Raw genomic sequence first — 18,629 nt, forward strand, 5'->3', positions numbered from 1 at the left:
CGGAATAAGGATTGTGATCAGCAATTCCCATGCCGGTCTGTACATAAGAAGAAATGGCTTCCTTCATTTGTCTTAGAAGATCTTGACAGGCTTTGGAGGGAAGCTCAGAGGCCGAGAGTAAATAATAAAATGTTTCTAAATAGCTTACCTGGGCACATTATCTTAAATATGATATAATTAGAGCTGAAAGTCTCTGTTGCTTGGGGATAACATAGTGTGTCCTCAAACTGAACTTTCAGAGTATACAGCAATGGCGGTTTTTCATGTGGAAATTATCGTACTCTGCAAAAGATCAAAAACTGTTAATTTAATTTCATCATAGGAAAAAATTATCTTAGTGGTAGGGAGTATGGCTGTATTATATGTATTCCAGGGTTCACATTACAAAAAAAATCCAGTTATAGGAAACAATTTTATGAAATCACTTTTCCAAGGCTTTTCATTATACTAGTCATTTGTTTTGTCATCTGCTAGCACATGGTAGCAGAAAAGTAAGAATAGGTGCCATAAGTTAAGAAAAATGTGTTAGAAATGAAAAACTTTAAATTGAGCACATTCTAACAATTAATATAATCTAATTTAAGCTACAAAGTACTTTGGCCCAACTGGGTAGGATGTAGTTGTTTTCAGAAAGGATAATTTTAGAACCTTTCTAAAGGGTTTAAATTTTAATTTAAACATACTATTATATTTTATCAGAAAATAAAGGCTTTCTTTAGTATCCAGTTTTAATATCACCTATTGTATAAATTATGAGTTTTTATTCAGTCTTCAGTTCATCAGGCACTGATTGGCTGTCCGATATATGGAGGGAACCTTATTTAAGTATATGATCCTTTGTTCTAAAGCAGTTCATGATCTGAGGAGGAAATGCTGTCTAGTGTAGGACACATACATTGCTAGTTACAGGAAGTAGCAATTTGTGATAAATGCTGAAATAGAGAGGTTGGTTCAGATTCAGAGTGGGGTAGATCAGGAGGAGCTTTCTTGGAGAGCTGGTACCTAGGCTAGAGCTCAAAGTTGGCGGTAGGGGAGATGGCGGCAATGGCGAAGAGAAATCGAGGAAGTGGTAGTAACCTGGTACACATGGAGTGTGGAATGATTGGGGGATGTAGCAGGGCACACAGTTAGACAGGGAAGAGCCACATTGTGGAATCTTGATGATATTATACCAAACTGATGAGCCTGGACTTGATTCTGTAAGCAGTAGGGAGCCATAGAGGGTTTTTGAGGAGAGTTGTAACAGGATCAGATCAGTACAGTACGTTTTAGTTTAAAAACTCCAAGGGGTAGCTATCTTATGATTTCAGATATTTGATACAGAAGTTCATTTACATTTTAATGGTTAATTATGCCTCCTGCAAACTGATGACTCCTCTTGACTGATATTTTTTAGCAATGGCTAAGCAAGAGTTTATAAAGTGTACTAATAAAGCATGAACTTACTTTTTATTGTTTATCATAATAACATCTGAGTCAGTACCCCAGATTTTCTCCTTAAATGTCTCTGAGCCAAGGAAAAGAACCAACCAGATTTTCATTTTAGAAAAAGGACCAGGAGTCTGGGCACGGTTGCTCACGCCTGTAATCCCAGCACTTTGGGAGGCCGAGGCAGGCGGATAACGAGGTCAGGAGATCGAGACCATCCTGGCTAACACAGTGAAACCCCATCTCTACTAAAAATACAAAAAATTAGCTGGGCCTGGTGGCGGGCACCTGTAGTCCCAGCTACTCAGGCGACTGAGGCAGGAGAATGGCGTGAACCTGGGAGGTGGAGCTTGCAGTGAGCCGAGATTGCACCACTACACTCCAGCCTGGGCGACTGAGCAAGACTTCACCTCAAAAAAAAAAAAAAGAGAGAGAGAGAAAGGACCAGGAAATGCGTCCATACAGCAGAAGAAAACAAACTGATATGAAGCAGGAATGTTAGACAAAACTTCAGTCCCCAGGTTAGTACTGTACCTAGTTACCTGGGTTTGCAATCCAGCTCTGCTCTTACAGGCTATGTAACTTCAGACATGCTACTTAACCAATATGTGCCTCAGTTCTGTTATCTGTAAAATGTGGAGAATAGCACTTACCTCAGTGGTTGTTATGAGAATTAAATAGATAAATTTAGAGTTCTCTGGCACATAGTAAGACCTCAATAAATGGAAACTATTATTATTCAGTCATCAGTCAATAAAAATGAAGTCTGTGAATTCTCTGCCAGTGACATCTTGTAGTTTATAGTCTTTTCACATATTCACTAGGTCATTGGAGCTCCACAATCACCTTACAGGTACTGATTGTTCAAGCTACCATTGCTACTGACAAACTACCCTAAAACTTAGAGCCATAAAACAACAACTATTTTATTATGCTCACAGATTCTGTGAGTCAGGAATTCCAAAGAAGTACAGCAGGAATGGCTTATCTCTGCTTCACAGTGTCTGGGGCCACAGCTGGAAGCTGCTTGAAAGGCTGGGGAGAGGCTAGGTGAGGTGGCTCCCGCCTGTAATCCCAGCACTTTGGGAGGCCAAGGTGGGAGGATCACGAGGTCAAGAGATCAAGACCATCCTGGCTAACACGGTGAAACCCCATCTCTACTAAAAATACAAAAATTAGCTTGGCGTGGTGGCGGGCATCTGTAGTCCCAGCTACTTGGGAGGCTGAGGAAGGAAGGAGAGAAAGAGAGAGAGAGAGAAGAAAGAAAGAGAGAAAGAAAGAAAAGAAAGAGAGGAAGGAAGGAAGGAAGGAAGGAAGGAAGGAAGGAAGGACGGCAGGCAGGCAGGCAGGCTGCCTGCCTGGCTGGGAGTAAGTGAGACAAGGGGCTGGATCAGCTGAGACTGGCAGATCCACTTCCAAAACAGCTTCTTCGCCAAGCTGCTGGCACTTAGGTGGGAAGGCTGGAAGGTTGGGTTCAGCTGGGACTGGCACCTAAGCACCTACATGTGGCCTCTCCACTATGGTGGCCTCAGGGTAATAGTCAGACTTCTTACAATGTTCTTGCAGCTAAAGCTACATGCCTTTATGACCTAGCCTCAGAAATCTTATAATGGACATTCATTTCCCATTCTCTTTTGGTTGAAGTAGTCACAAGCCCACCCAGATTCAAGGGAAGGGGCTGTAGACCACACCTCTCCGTGGGAGGCATACCACGAAGGCCATGTTTTAAAATCACCACACTGGCATTATTTCCTGATTCTAGATAAGAGATGGTAAATCAGTGGAAATTAAATGATTTGCCAAGGAATAGTAACTGGGATAGTTAGTGGGGAAGGGGGCTTGGGGAGGAGAATGACTTTTACCATAATTCTGACTCTAAATTATTGCTCTTTCAATTCGTATATATTATATCAGCTAACACATACTTGCTAATATGTAAAAGTTCAAAGAAAAAAAATCAGCTGGTTTTGAGTATATTCAGTAACTTCCCTAAATAGAAACACAAATTTAAAAGAATAAGGTTTGCATTTATAAGCCCTTGCATAAAAACTTCATATTTTAAGGAGGTCCAGGGATGAGTGCAGTCCTGAGATTGGTCAGACGCAACTTTATATCATTTTTCTCACAAAGAAAGGTCTATGAAGATGTCCCCGATACTTAACTGTGATTTCATTTGTTCTCTAGGAAAATCTCATCTGGCCATTGTCCAGCGGGTGAATAATGAGGGAGAAGGAGACCCTTTCTATGAGGTGATGGGCATTGTCACACTGGAGGATATCATAGAGGAGATCATCAAGTCAGAGATCCTGGATGAAACGGATCTCTACAGTAAGTGCACAGCCTTGGCTGTTCCCAGGGTCATCTTATTTCCCTCCAAGACTCTCAGGTAAGGCCTTGTTTGATTTGTAGAAAGGGTGTCAGGGCAAATTCTGTGCCCTGATGTGTGTCAGCCACTTATGCCAGGTGCTGCTGTGGCAAGATACCCTAGCTGGAATCACTTCTGAGTCACTGGGAACATGCTAGCTAAGTGTTTATCAGGAGGCAGCCTTCAGGAACTGAGCCAAGACTATGAAAAGGAGACCTCCCAGCCTTTGGGTAGAAAAGGGACTACAGGCAACACAGTGTTCCCAGGACGGTGCCCAGAGGCCTCTCTGCCCTTGTTTCTGTCCCCCGTGTTCTTGTTTGGTTGCTTCATTCACCTAGATGCAGACCCCAACAGGGGTTCCACTCACACCAGAACAGCAGTGAGCAGTGGAGACGGTCATGAGATTGCCTACTCACAACCTAAGCCAAAAATGGAATATTCCTTCTTACACACTTCCCTGGCCTCTTATGCCTTTCAGCCTACCACCCTCGGTTTCTGTTCTCTCCCTGCCACTAGAATCCCTGCTCTTGTCTCTGTTTCCTTCTTTCTGGTCTGCTCCCCGTCCTAACTCCCTCACTCAGGAACAATATAGACTTTTCTATGCAGATGTGAATACTTTGGGTTACTGAACTTTATCAAAACTTTGCTTGCAAACACTACAAAGGCATGCTTTGTCTCTAGGATTGGAATGTTATCTAAGTCCATGGGAGTCCCTAGGCCAGGAATTGTTTCCTCCTCAGAATTTAATCTCATGGAATAGCCATCCTTTTCTTCCTCACAGAGATAACTCATTTCAGACTTGGGTCCTTAGTTTGTGAGATGCGGCCTTTCAGAAACTGGCTCCTGGTAGAAAGAGCTTTGATGCCATAAGGCAGTGAGCAGTGCAGAAAGGGTGCCTTCCTTTTGGACAAAGAGATCAACCCTAAAGGTGGGCCAGGCCTTGACAAAAACAAGCAGGAGAATCATGGCACCTCCCTCCAAGAGCCTGGCACTACTGTGCTTGCCCCAACCAGGCATGTCTTCCTCATGTGGGGATCGAGCTTGGAAATGTCTTCTCCCTCCCCAACCTCTGCCTGCCACTCATGATTTAGAATTCCCAGGTGTAGCCTGGGCAACATGGTGAAACCCCATCTCTACAAAAAATATAACAGTTAGCCAGGTGTGGTGGCGTATGCCTGTAGTCCCAGCTACTTGGGAGGCCAAGGTGGGAGGATCCCTTGAGCCTGGGAGGTCCTGGCTGCAGAGAGCTGAGATTGTACCACTGCATTCCAGCATGGGAGCCTGGGAGGACTGTCTCAAAAAAAAAAAAGAGAAAAATCCCGGATGTCTCAAATAAACTGGTGAAGCCATTCACACTAAGGTGTTAGGTGCTGATAATAGTCTAAATGAGTAAACTCCCAGGGCACTTGTTTGAACAACATTAAGGCTTCAAGCACACACTATTAAAATCTAAGGAATGAAGGGGCAAGCAGAGGAATGATTCCCTAATGATGCCATTTTAAGTAGCAATCTGATGGGGGAGAGGGGAACTATTTAGGCAAACTTATACAAATCAGAAAGTTGCTCACTAGTGAGAGCGAGGCTGATAACCTGTATCTGCTACTCTTTTGCTGAGTGATCCTCTTTCTACAGGAGCAGATTAGGGTAAATCAGCTGCTGGCATGATTCCTTAAGAACTGTGAAAAGGCCCAGAAGCCAGGGATACTGTCTTTCTTCTTGCATGACCCTGACCTCAGGTGATCTGGACACCTGGGTCTAGGTCTGCCCACTGTGACTTGAGCAAAAGGAGTGTCAAAGCAGGGGCCAGATGACTGCAAAGTCCCAGAGTCAGAGTGAGCCATGGAAGAGCTGCACCGGCAGGAGGGCACTTTGTCCCTTCTAGAAGGAAACCCAAAAGCAAGCCCCAAAAGGAGAGAGGGCACACCAAGGAGCCAGATTCTGGGGCCTTGTTTTCCTGCCACAAGTGTTCATTCCCTTTCATTCTCACTGCAGCCACTCAGCTTGCACCAGATGTTCCCCCACAGCCCTGTTTCCCTTTAGGCCAAGTTTGGAGAAAACCCAAATCCTTTTCCCTGTTCCCCTTAATGCAGATAAGATGGGCTAGCAGTTTCAAAATTTTACTCAAAACTCAGGGAAAACAAAAGAGAAAGAACCAAAGGAGACATTTCCTGTACCAAAAGAGAAAGGAAGAAAAGGAGGGGGGGGGGGAGTAGATATATTTAGACAAGCTTTAAAAAGAATGAGAACAAATTAAATTGGAAAAAGCAAATTTTGTCAACCAATAATTACATGCCTGATATATAGGCTCTTGGGAGGTACCAGACCCTGCCTGAGGCCCCCCACCCAGAAAACCCACCTTTAGAGATTATAGGTCCAATCTTATTTCTTCTCCTCTCTTCTTCCCTATATTTCCCCTGATTCCCTCCCAGTGGAGGGACTGGGGTTGAAGCAGGGAAATTGTGAGATAAGAGGTAGTGGCTGCCCTCTTCCCTTGTGTGGCATGCTTCAGGTACCACTCAGATCATGGTTCAGATAAGCAGCAGGAGACTAGTTGAGGCCAGTTCAGGGGAAAGGAGGGGGACAGAGTCAGAAATTCCCTGGGCCCCTGCAACCCACTCGATACTAAGAATGCAGGTCCCTTGTGTGTGTATGACTTTGTGTAAAAGCATTCTCACAGGTCGCTTCCAGTTGGAGTCTCATAATTAATTGCACAAGATGAGTACGAGAGCTATATTAAATATGACTAGCCTCCTTGTACAGGTTAAAATAAAAACTCTGATGCTTAGAGAGGTTGCATGGTGAGTAAGTAGTGGAACCAGCCTCAGAACCCCAGACTTGGGTACCCCAAGCCACCTTTCCCCTTTTTCTACTATACACTCGCTAAGTGTGGAAAACACTGAAATGATGGCAGTCTCCCATTGTCTATCCCTCACCAACATCCTTCTACTTCCTGGGTGATACTGTGATGTCATCCATAGTTGACACTGCAGAAATGTTCTATCTGTCCCCTGTGATTCTGGGAAAACCTCCAAAGACCAACAATGATTCTGAGATAGCTGCAATCTGTCCTCTGTGACCCCGCAGCTGATAATCGGAAAAAGCAGAGGGTCCCACACCGGGAGCGGAAGCGGCATGACTTCTCCTTGTTTAAGCTTTCGGACACAGAGATGCGGGTGAAGATCTCACCACAGCTTCTGCTGGCCACACACCGCTTCATGGCCACAGGTAGGACAAGTCTCCACTCCAGAGAAGCTAAAACACAATCTCTAGGGTGGGACCCAGGCACCAATCCTTGTTAAAATCTTCCAGCCTGATTCCAGTACGCTGTCAGGACTGAGAAGCACTGTTCTAGGAAGGAGGTTGCCTTAGATAGGGTAATGGATGCCACCTACTGTCGTATTGAGCCCCAGGCCTGATCTTATAGAGGAAGAAATGAGTATAACTCAACTCTTCTACCAGAGAAAAGAGCTAAAGAAACCATTGCCGCACTTTTCCCTTTTCTACTCACTTCCTGGCTGAAGCCTGAGGCCATCTCCCTGTCTGTTAGACTTGCGGTGCCCTAGAACAATGCCATAGAAGCCTGTGAGCTATGGATTGTTTAAATACAGAAGTGGATTGTGAATCTTGGGATCTTTAGAAAGGAAAAAAAAGTGAGACAATCCAAAGATAAGCTGCTTCTTGTGAAGAAGGTCAAGTTTGTCTTTGAACCCTCTGACCATCCATGCCTAATTAATGTGCTGACCTAGAATGATCATATCTATCACGACGTTCAATATTGAATTAATCCAGCATGTATTTATTGAGTATATAATGAGCGCTAGCACTGTTGTAGATGCTAACGAGTAGAAAATTTTCAGTTGGAGCTGCTTTAAGATAGAATTTCTAGTTCTGAATACAGATTTCTTTTAACTACTTCCCAGAGCATATATAATATAAGTAATATGAGTTTAACATATGTAATATAAGTAATAGCTGTAATATATAAATATGATGCAAGGATGCCTCATATTATTGACAACTTATTATTTAAATAATTGCCTGTCTCTAGTAATGTGGGATTTCATTTCATTCAGCAGATATATGTCATACAAGTAAGCCGGATTAAATTATCTGCATTTCATTCAATTATAGCAGTAAAGTCTTTGTTGTTTATGTGGCTTAGTTATCCATGTCCAATGTTAAATAAAATCAAAGAAAATTAGTAACGAAACAGACATTTCCAGATGGAGACCTGTTTCTCCTGAGGTGCCAGTGCAGGGACACACATCTCCAGAGGACATGGGTGAGGCCCTGAGATGCATACTTGGGATTAGGATCCTCCACTCCAAAGGAACGCAGAAGCCCTGCCAGCCTGGTGCCCTGGTACATGCATAGGGAGCCCTCGTGCCCACTCTGACTCCTCCCAGCTGCCACTGCTGGAATGGGTGGGACACAGCTGATGCTGATTCCTCCCTCCCCCGTCACTCTCCTGTAGAAGTGGAGCCCTTTAAATCTCTGTACCTTTCGGAGAAGATCCTGCTCCGGCTCCTGAAACATCCCAACGTGATCCAGGAGCTGAAGTTTGATGAGAAGAACAAGAAGGCCCCGGAACACTACCTCTACCAGCGCAACCGCCCTGTGGACTACTTTGTGCTGCTTTTACAGGTGAGTAGGAAAGTCAGGGAACCTCTAAGAGCCAGATGAGGGCATCTCCAGGGTGAAGAAATGGCCATGCCTCCTTCAGCACCAAGTTCCGAGACTTAGCTGGCTGCCTCAGGAACAAGGCCAGCTGGGTGGACATTTCTTCATGACCCACAGGAGGGGGCTAGACACAGAAGACTGGTGTCCTGGGAGTGCTGGGATCTTTAGCATTTAGTCTGACAACTCAGCAGTGTTTGGGGTGGGGTGAATACCTCTCCAATAGGGGTTTTGCTTCTAAACTTCCAGAACTGCTGCTCTGCAGAAACTATAATACCTCCTCATCTCTGCTTGAACATCCCCTGAAATGAAACTGCCCACTGCCTGCTAAACTTTAGACAACTCTTCTTTAAACCCTTCTCTCTGTCCAGTGGAAATCTCACCATCTCTGACTTCCTTACTGGTCCCTGCTCTGCTCTCTGGAGGTGCACGGGACACATTCATTCTCTCAGCTGCATTTCAGCCTTTGTAGTTCCTGGAATCTTCTCCCCCTTAAGAGGACCAGGAAGGGGAAAAATGACCTGTTCAAAGAAGTGCAACCTCTCCCCAGTGCTCACATAAGTATGATCACCTTCTGCTCTGGATACCTGAATAGGCCTGTCTTAAATAAGTGTCTGACATGATTACAGCTTGTAACACTGCTGGTGCCCTGTCTGGCTTCACCATGAGCGCTGTCACTGATTCCCTGTCCCTTCCCAACATAACCTTGTGAATCCTAAATACGCTGATTGTGTTTTAGAATCTTAATTAAGCTCACATGAACTTAGAAATTGTCTCCTTGTTACAGTCCACTTCCAACCTCTCTGCTCTGTCACTGTAATTTGCCTCACATATATCCTTCCAAATGGTCTGAACAAAATGACCTCTCTTCTCCAAAAAACGGAGTCATGTGCTTCACTGCTGGAAATCAACAAGAATCCTGTTACATTGTTTGTATAATGTAATGAGCACATAGTTTCATGTCTTATACTGAATATAAACTTAACAGTTTTCAAATAAAACATGGAATAAAATGTAGTAGCAAGAGTGTAGGCTCAGAAATTTGAAAACTATGGCTTTAAAATTCCATTGTTGCCATCTCCTAACTAACCTTGACCAAGTTATTCAATCTCTGAGCCTCAAAATTGAGTCCCCTGTAAATCAGGGATAAAAATGGCATGGGCTTCATGGGGTTGTGGGGCTAATTGCATGAGAATCTATGCAGTGCACATAACACAGTGTCATGTCCATGCATGCTATGCATTACACGTCAGCTATCACTATTATTGGCAATGAATTAAACAAGCTTTGCACAGAATTAGGTTTTATGGTTTTTTTTTTTTTTTTTTTTTGAGATGGAGTCTTGCTCTGTCTCCCAGGCTGGAGGGCAGTGGCCCGATCTCAGCTCACTGCAAGCTCTGCCTCCCTGGTTCAAGCAATTCTCCTGCCTCAGCCTCCCGAACAGCTAGGACTACAGGCGTGCACCACCACATCCAGCTAATTTTTGTATGTTTAGTAGAGATGGGGTTTCACCATATTGGCCAGGCTGGTCTCGAACTCCTGACCTCGTGATCCACCCGCCTTGGCCTCCCAAAGTGCTGAGATTAAGGCGTAAGCCACCACACCCGGCCTAGATTTTATCTTGACCTGACTTAGAAATGGTCCAGTCTTGGACTAAACCAGTGGGGCAGTTTATGAGGCCCTGGGTTAGCTGGTGCTTAGGCCTGCATCATGGAAGGGCCATTACAGTACGCAAGGACAGCTTGGTTATTCATGACTGGATGCTGTTTTATGAGCAATGAAGCACTGAATTTACTACAAAGAGCTACTAAATTTGGAGGTGCTTTCTCAAATGTAAATCTGGAGAGAATTAACATTCCTCTGTGATAAGAACATGGGTCTAGTCCACTTGTTATCCAAGCAGAAATGCTTAGGGTTCTAGTCAATAGTAGAACTGGAAGTGCTCATACACATTCATAGTACACTTCCTTTTTTTTTTTCCCAGGGTAAAGTGGAGGTGGAGGTTGGTAAGGAAGGCCTTCGCTTTGAGAATGGAGCCTTTACTTACTATGGCGTCCCAGCCATCATGACCACTGCTTGCTCAGGTATTCTAGTTTCCATTTGTTTATTGGGAAACTAATGGGATATGGTAGAAAAAGCAGAGGGGTTCAAGTCTTGACTCCTCCTTTGACTCCTGTTAATCATCCTGGACAAGCCATTTAACTTCCTTGGCTTTAGTTCCTTCCTCTGCAAAATGGGTGTATGAATCACTTTTCATTCAGTTAGTGCTTAAAGAAAAGTGACAAAAATTGAATTGTAAAAGCAGTAATATTGTCAAGTGTTAGGGATCTAGAGTGGTAGATTTCAGTGTGAAAAGACAAGTTTATTTTGCTTTTTATACTGGTTCCCTACCCTTCCATTTAATTGCCTGGTTTTTACAGGGTTAATTGGTGCTGGGGGTAGATAGAAGAGGGAAGATTCCCATAAGAAGTGTGTTTTCTGAGTTGCCTCTGAAACCCACTGCATCCTTCTGTCCTTAGATAATGACGTGCGGAAGGTTGGAAGTCTGGCTGGATCTTCTGTCTTTCGTATGTATCTCTCAAACCCCTTCCTCGTCCTCCCCATCATAGTCCTGCCTCAGCCCACTCTAGGGACCTGGACCTGGGCTGGGGCTAAGACAAATGCTGGCAGCCTCTTTGTAATGTTCTGCCAGGAACACTGCTTCCTGCCAGGTACCCACAGACCATGGGAGCTTAGGTTCTTGTGTCTGGAATGTTTTCTGCAGCTTCTCTGCTCACATGGCTGGGGGGATGCAGGGGTTGGGAGGGGAGGCACTGCTTATTGCCACCTTCCAGGAAATGCAGGCAGGTGATTTGTGTGCTTGGGCAGAGGTTCAGCCCTTCCTTCTGTGCAATAACAATTCACCCATGGCCTTTACTCAAAAACTCTCATATGCTATTATTGTGTCTGTGGGGTTTGTCCGCAGTAAGAAGTGACTGCAAGATTTGGGGATGTAAGTTCCACCCTTGTGCAATACGCTGCTTATCTGCTTCTCTTTCCTGCTTCTCCACCTCTCAGCTAGTGGAGAGGTATCTGCCAGCTGGCCATGCATGCTGTTGGTGGGGTGCAGGCCAGGGCTGATGGCTGGTTTGCTCTGCCCCTTCTGTGCTGTGCCTTCTTGCTGTTTCCTATGTAGTTATTGCACTTGTGTTTAAAGGGCATGGCATTTCTTGTGATTAAAAGTGTGATCCAGAAAGAATTATTTCTCTACATTTCTTTCTGATTCACGGATCTGAATTTTGCTTTCAGCTGTTAGTGTTTACAGTGGCCACTTCAATGCCAAATAGGGTCTTTCCTCGCATCATAAGAAAAGTTTTACATATTCCCTTGTGGTGGGAATTGTCAGAGAGTCCCAGAGCTTGATATCATAGTCCCCGGAACATGCCAAGGTAGATACCATTTTAACATGAGTGAAACTAAGGAAATGACTTGCTTCAAATCACCCAGTAAGTTGGTGACTGGCCAAGATGCTTCCCGGTGTCCTGGCTAGTTCACACAGCACAAGAAAATACAGGTTTCAGATCCATCATATTCTGGAATGCAATTTCTAAGTGAAAATAGTGGAACAATTTACAGTGTAATTGTTACAGTGTAACAGCCCAGCCAGTGGCTGAAATGAAGTACCTGTCCAGTCTGAAGAGTGGCAGAACTTGAGTTGGAGGAGATCTGTAAAATTGAAAAGACCCTGGTACATTATTATACTTAAGACAACGAATCTCAGTGCTCAGTAGAATTCTCGATGGGTGAGGGACGGGTTACAGGACATTAGCAAACCTTAGTTCTCTAAAGGAAATTTCCATCATCCATCACATTAGGGACGACCACTGGGATTCTAATATGTTACCTAGAAATGTCTGTGATCTCTTCCAGAAGACTGAAAGAGGTGGAAATTCTGAGAAAAAAAAAGGCCTACATATGGCTTCCTAGCCCAGTGCTGTGGCCAGGCATGGTGGCTCTCACCTGTAATCCCAGCACTTTGGGAGGCCAAGGTGGGTGGATCACAAGGTCAGGAGTTCGAGACCATCCTGGCCAACACGGTGAAATCCCATCTCTACTAAAAATACAAAAATTAGCCAGGCATGGTGGTGCATGCCTTTGATCCCAAGTACTTGGGAGGCTGAGGCAGGTGAATCGCTTGAACTGGGGAGGTGGAGATTGCAGTGAGCCAAGATCATGCCACCTTACTCCAGCCTGGCTACAGAGCAAGATTCCATCTCAAAAAAAAAAAAAATTGTTTTAAGTAGAAGGAATGTGTTATCCAATTTCTTCCTTTCCTTCCTTCCTGTCTCTAGTTCTTTCTTTCAAAAGTGTTTAATGGCATCAGCGAGATAGAAATAAAGTTGCAACATTGATTTCTCCTTTAAAACTAGTTAACTGAAAAGAAGCATAACACTCTTTCTTTTTCTCTCCCCATGTTACTGAGCATCTCTGTAAATCTTCAGAAGGAAAAAGAAATATTATTAGCCAATAGGGATAAAAAGACATTTTCCCTCCTCCCTGAATCCATACTCAGTGTAGTGAAGTGTGAAGTAACTGCAAAGGCCAGCCATATCCCAGTTATCCCAGGTGAAGGCTCAGCCCATGGCCCAGCCACCCAGCATCTTTCATTGGCCAAGAACCTCAACCCTATAGGTTGAGGGAGAGCTTAAGTCTAAGCCAAAAGGCAATAAAATCTTGTAGGGTCTTGGCCCAGCCCCCTCCCCCTATGCTTGAAGCTAGCTTGATCAGCCTTTGAGGATGAGGAGTGAGATTATGAGTTTGCTGGAATACTGGCACAATGACCTATGCTTCAAAGTTGAACTTGAGGCTACAAAGAAGTCTCTGGCTTTTCTGTATGAGGCGAAGGGAACATAATCTACACTGTCTTCTTCTTGGTTCTGATTGCCAGGAACCCAGGGGAGCTGGAATAGGTGCACACACAGGTGTGCAGATGTGGAAAGAACAAGTCTCCTTTCTGTTTGGTGTATACATTTATACATTGTATAATACATTGTATACAATGTTTACAGTGTGGTGTATACAATGGGTACAATTTGGTGTATACATTTCTACATTTAGAACTATGATTCTTCTTGAGAATAGAGGGTTTCTTAACTGTGTCTCATAATATTGGAGGCCCATTCTAATATTCATTAACATCTCATGTCAGAGTAAAGGATTATCAGGTAGGTCATTTCAAATAAAATCATTTGGTTTAGCAAATAAAACTGCAGAAGCTATCTATTTCCGTATGCTATCATCTGCAGACTGGTTTCATTTAGCTCCTTAAAAAGGACTCTGGGAATGATCAGATAAGAGAGATGAAGACAGGTTCCCATGGGTCCCGTGCCCAGACACCACTTGAAGGGGGAGGGACTGGACTGTTACTACACACTCAACTCTACCCAGGCCCCCAAGTGATAGCCAGCACCATTTCCAACTCTGTGGGGAAAGAGAAGGAAAAGGGAACAGAGAGATGCTTTGGACCACTGGTACTTACCACGAAGTGGCTATGATTTAATTCAAGTTGATTCACATTAACACTGCTAGAGATATTGTTATTCCTTTATCCCTATCCTCTAGCAATGCACAGTTCTTCACCAACACTGTGACCAGAGGGAGCTCCTAGGAGTCAGAGGCAGGATGTAGCTTCCTCAAGGATGCCTGTAGCAAGAGCACACGCTTTCCATTCAGGCCTCTGAGTACCCATGCAGGTGCCCTTGGCAGCTGAGCTCCATGGGAGCTGGGAGAGCTTGGTGGGAATGCAGCGCTGGGCTCCCAGCATGTTTGCTGGCTCAAAATGGGGGCCTCAGAGAGTGCTGCCTACATGCTTCCCACAGGGCTCGGCTTGTGCTTGTGCCTCTGATTCCAAGATGTGTTGCACATCTTTTCAGATGACTTTCAGCAAAATCCATTTTATTTTCTTGTCTTTCTGGAGAGTGACTTTGTAAGAGGATGTGATTTCTGTGTTTTCAGAGTCAAGATTCCTTTTTGCAGAGAAGTGTGATGTTGTGAAGATCCAGGAACAGACTGTCTCACCCACTTTGTTCTTTGTCTCTTTCCTTTTGTGTTTATATCTTCCCTTTTGCAACTCAAATCCTTGGCCCCTGACTCTTTAGTGCCCATCTCTGTGTCTCGTACCTTCGCTGTCAGCAGAGGGGACTCTCTGGCAGGCTCCCCAGGTAAACATGCACGGGTGTCTCGGGTCTCCGTAGATCCAGAGGGGTTTGCAAGAAGCCTTTGGCCTCTGTCACTTTCCTGCCTGAGAACTAATCTCTCCAACAGGCACTCTTGTGACTAAGGCATAGCACTTTGCACAAACAGCACTCATTTGCACATACCACCCAGGCATTGCTGGTTCAGTGGTGTCATTTGTGAGCTTACCTCCCAGGAATGTATCTGTGTATGCACATGGAAAAATGGTGGGGGTGAGGGATAGTGTGAGTTTTTCCTCATTTGTTTGACTACAGAATGGAGGGATGAGGAGGACAGCATGAATGAAATGGGAATAGTGGAATACTATGCTTTATTTCTACCTATTTTCTTTCTACTTTTGTTTCCTTCCATGTCCTAATCTTCCTAATAATGTTACTGTGTGATCATCATATTCTCACTAGCTCTGCTCATACAAAGAATGCTATATGTAAAACTTTCAAAACAACTTTTCATTAGGTTTAACCTCTTTTGTTAATAAGTGAAATAGTCACTGGGTTTTTTTTAAATCATGTAACAATTCCTCATAGAGCTAGACAATAATTGAATGACTGAGTAGAATGCAACAAATCTGAATGATCAACTGTTTGTTTTCGTCTCTAGAGGTTGTTCTCTTGGGCTCATAGAGCAAATAATGACTAAACCAGGAATGTATGTGTTAAATTGCCCTGCAGTGAGCACATAGTTCCATTTCCTCTACCCTCTAAATCTGTATCCCTTATCGCATTGCTGGGGTAATGATACTAAGACCCCACCATATCCTCAGTCATCGAGAAATTGCTTATGTTTCTCTGTCTGTATAGTAGACCCTCAACATTTAAAAAAGGCTATGTTCTCCAATTTGCAACCTCAGTAGTATTTGTGTTGACTTCTGTTTTTTCCCAAAATCAAATTTTTTCATCAAAAACCATCTGGTCCTCATGTTGATCTATATAAGATAAGTTAACCACCTTCTCAAATTTCACCAACATTTTCTCTCTCTCTCTTTCGATGGTGATTTTCCACTAAGAAATAGTTTTTCTTGCCTTGTGAGAGCTCATGCCTTAATGATGACTACAGGAACGGACAGTCAATGTGAGATACCAATCTGGTGCCCTCGCCAGCTAAATGGTCTACTCCTACATGCCAGCAAAATTAGAAATGACCACATGATGGACCTTCAAGTTCCTTCACATGCAGTGAATCTTGGTGATGCCAACAGTGTGCTGTGAAGGTTCAGAGGAAAGGGGAGATGCACATTTTAAAAGACTTTCAGCCCAAAAGATCAAAGCGAGGATACGTTTTCCTTTTTAATTAACCTTCAGTTAACCAGATGACCTAGTTAACTGTAACTTCCCAGTTAAAGGAAGGTTAATTCTAGTTCATCTGTATTGATTATGATGAAGTTCATGATAACCCAATGTCAGACAGAGATGAAAGTGATTCCTTCCTGCTGTGCAGAACCTCCAGGAAGTGCTGAGGCTTCTGATCCAACTCTGGGTGCTGTCACGTGCCCCTGAGAGTATTTTCAACTTTCCCCCCTTTTCCATGACTATGGGTATTCAACACAACAAGAGATTAGTGTCAACACAATGCAAACCCTACTCATAAAGAGGTAAGCTTATTCCCACCCTTGGTTTAACTCTGCAGGATGGAGCAATGGTCGGTACAGTGGGAGAAAACCAAAGGTAGGGAGTGCCTAGCTTCTCCTTTGGCTTATTCCTCTCCACCTTATGTCTGGTCTCTATCTAGAGCTAATCACTGTGCCTTCCCAGTGATCAGGTGACATCCACAGGACCTATTCTGTGATATTTCCTCTGTCATTCTTGCTTTTGTTCCATATCATTAAAAGAAGTAGCCTCAGAGGTCTGGGATTTTGTAGAAAGAAGTTCCAGGTAACTTCTGGCCCTGTAAGCACAGAGACTTTGGAACCAGGGGTTCTTATTCAGTGCTGGATTGTCCATTCATAATGTGCATTGAGATCAACAATGACGCCATTTTCTCCTAGAATATGCCAAAGTACCTTAAAAAAATCTTTTTACTTTGCAAAATGTGCTGAGTGGAAATATTGATTTCTGATCCAGATACATTAATTTACATATATGCTAAATTTCAACCCTATCTTATATGGGGGAAAAATAAATCCTAGAAACCAGTAGGGTCTTTAAGTCTAAAAAAGAACTGTCATTGTCTTATTTGACTCCCCACAATCACTTTGGGAGATAGGCAGGAATTGTCATTGAAAAACAACAGACAAAAAAACAGACTCTGAGAAAGTCAGTCAGTGTTGTATGTGTAGTAGGTAGGTAGAGGGACATGGACTGGAATCTAAGTCTTAGATCGTGCTCTCCACCTACTGCCTGAGACCTTGCTTCACCTCTGAATATAGACATTTTGTGCCCTCTAGAGGGCTGTGATTTATTTGCATTTTGAAAGCAGTGCTAATAACAAATCTGGTGCTCACACTAGATTGAGGCCAGAGGTCTCTGCACCAAATATTGCCATCATTATCCATGGGGAGTCTCTTTCTATTTGAGCCTTAGTTTGAAATAAGAGCACAGTGGTTTGCAGATTACCTCCAGGGTGTGGTGTGGTTAACCAACTTGGCAGGTGCTTTCATTTAAAAATGAAACTTCTGATCAGGGGTTTCCCCTGAAAGTACACAGCCCCACTGCAGTTATCATTCCCTTTCCCCAGATTCGCTTCTCCTTTCTTCTCCTGGTGGTGGAGATAATTTTGAATTCCCCATGACAGTCCTTTCAAATCCACAAAAGCACAGAGACAGAGACTTTGGAACCAAGGGTTCTTTTTCAGTGCTCAGTTATCAATTCATAATGTGCACTGAGATCAATAATGACAGTTTTCTCCTCAAATATACAGGGAATCTCTAAAAATAATATTTCTACTTTGCAGAATGTGGTAAGTGGAAATAATCCTTCGGGTTGGCTCGTGTGTGATGAGCATTTGGGAACCGTTAAAGCTCCATGTAAAGTGAGTGAGTTCATCTGGGATCCTAACTTGGGCTCAGAGTTCACACTGTAGTTTTGACAGACAGCTGGCTTTGGTGTTTGGTTATCTGATGCTAAATGTTACCCCAGTATAATGAATTTTAATAATTCTAGTTTGTACTCTTACAGATCTATGTAATTAAGCTTCCTTATCCATTTTGGAGAACAGAGATGGCCCATGGTACAATCACAGTCAGACCAAAGTAGGCCATTCCCCCTCATCCCTCACTGATGCTACAAAAGATACAGGCAGGCAACCCCTGAACCCTCCTTTTTCCTCAAATCCCCATAAGGAAAATGGGAGCTTAGCATTCTACTTCTGTATCTTGGGGTCTGCTTCCAGGATAGGGTTGTGAAGGCTCCCTGGATACAGGTGTCACAAATGAAGCAAGAGTCCCAGAGCTGCTGCGTCCAGATTTTCAGGGCCCCTGACTATGACTGCAGAAGGAGAGGAGATTCCATCCAGCCCCAACTACAGTGTGAATTCCTCTTCCATACCCTTTGCCACCCTGCCCCCGATTTTACCCTGGTGCCTTCTCCACCCAAACCTCAGCAATCCAAGTAGCCAACCCAGGACAGATATCTCTTACAGACTGACCACTCAAAGGCTACAGGAATGAGGTCTGTCACAATTTCATAGAGCAGAAAACCCTGCTCCTCATCACCCAGTTACACCTGAGCCAACCTGAGGGTCTGATGCAAGAGCAAGAGTGGGCAAGGGATAGGTTGGTGGCTTAGCTTGCCGCCTGTTGACAGGTCACATGGTCGGTGTTACATATCACTGTTTGATCTGTCTCCTTCCAGACCTCCTTGCACTATACTTAGGATTTTCCTCCTTGCTTCACTCCCCCAAACTGTGCCTCTGTGCTTTTTGGATATGCCAAGGGGAATTACACAACTTGAACTAGTTTGCCATACTGCCAGGACACTCGTCTGTTACT

At 43.9% G+C, this 18,629-nt stretch overlaps 1 protein-coding gene across 6 annotated transcripts in view; it reads left to right on the plus strand.

Moving 5' to 3' along the window:
* Window positions 1–18,629, plus strand: part of CNNM1 (cyclin and CBS domain divalent metal cation transport mediator 1) — a 68,144-nt gene that overhangs the window by 27,579 nt on the left and 21,936 nt on the right. For 3 of the 6 annotated variants that reach the window (XM_017880573.1, XM_017880593.1, XM_017880609.1), the window contains exons 2-7: window positions 3,613–3,756; window positions 6,878–7,018; window positions 8,268–8,437; window positions 10,455–10,554; window positions 10,990–11,037; window positions 14,608–14,670. In XM_017880573.1, coding sequence (XP_017736062.1) covers window positions 3,613–3,756; window positions 6,878–7,018; window positions 8,268–8,437; window positions 10,455–10,554; window positions 10,990–11,037; window positions 14,608–14,670 — 666 coding nt within the window. The remainder of the gene's footprint in view (window positions 1–3,612; window positions 3,757–6,877; window positions 7,019–8,267; window positions 8,438–10,454; window positions 10,555–10,989; window positions 11,038–14,607; window positions 14,671–18,629) is intronic. The other 3 variants (XM_017880582.1, XM_017880601.1, XM_017880619.1) reach the window with 1 other exon arrangement.

This window comes from Rhinopithecus bieti, unplaced genomic scaffold (genome assembly GCF_001698545.2).
Source record: "Rhinopithecus bieti isolate Rb0 unplaced genomic scaffold, ASM169854v2 scaffold_425, whole genome shotgun sequence".
NCBI lineage: Eukaryota > Metazoa > Chordata > Mammalia > Primates > Cercopithecidae > Rhinopithecus > Rhinopithecus bieti.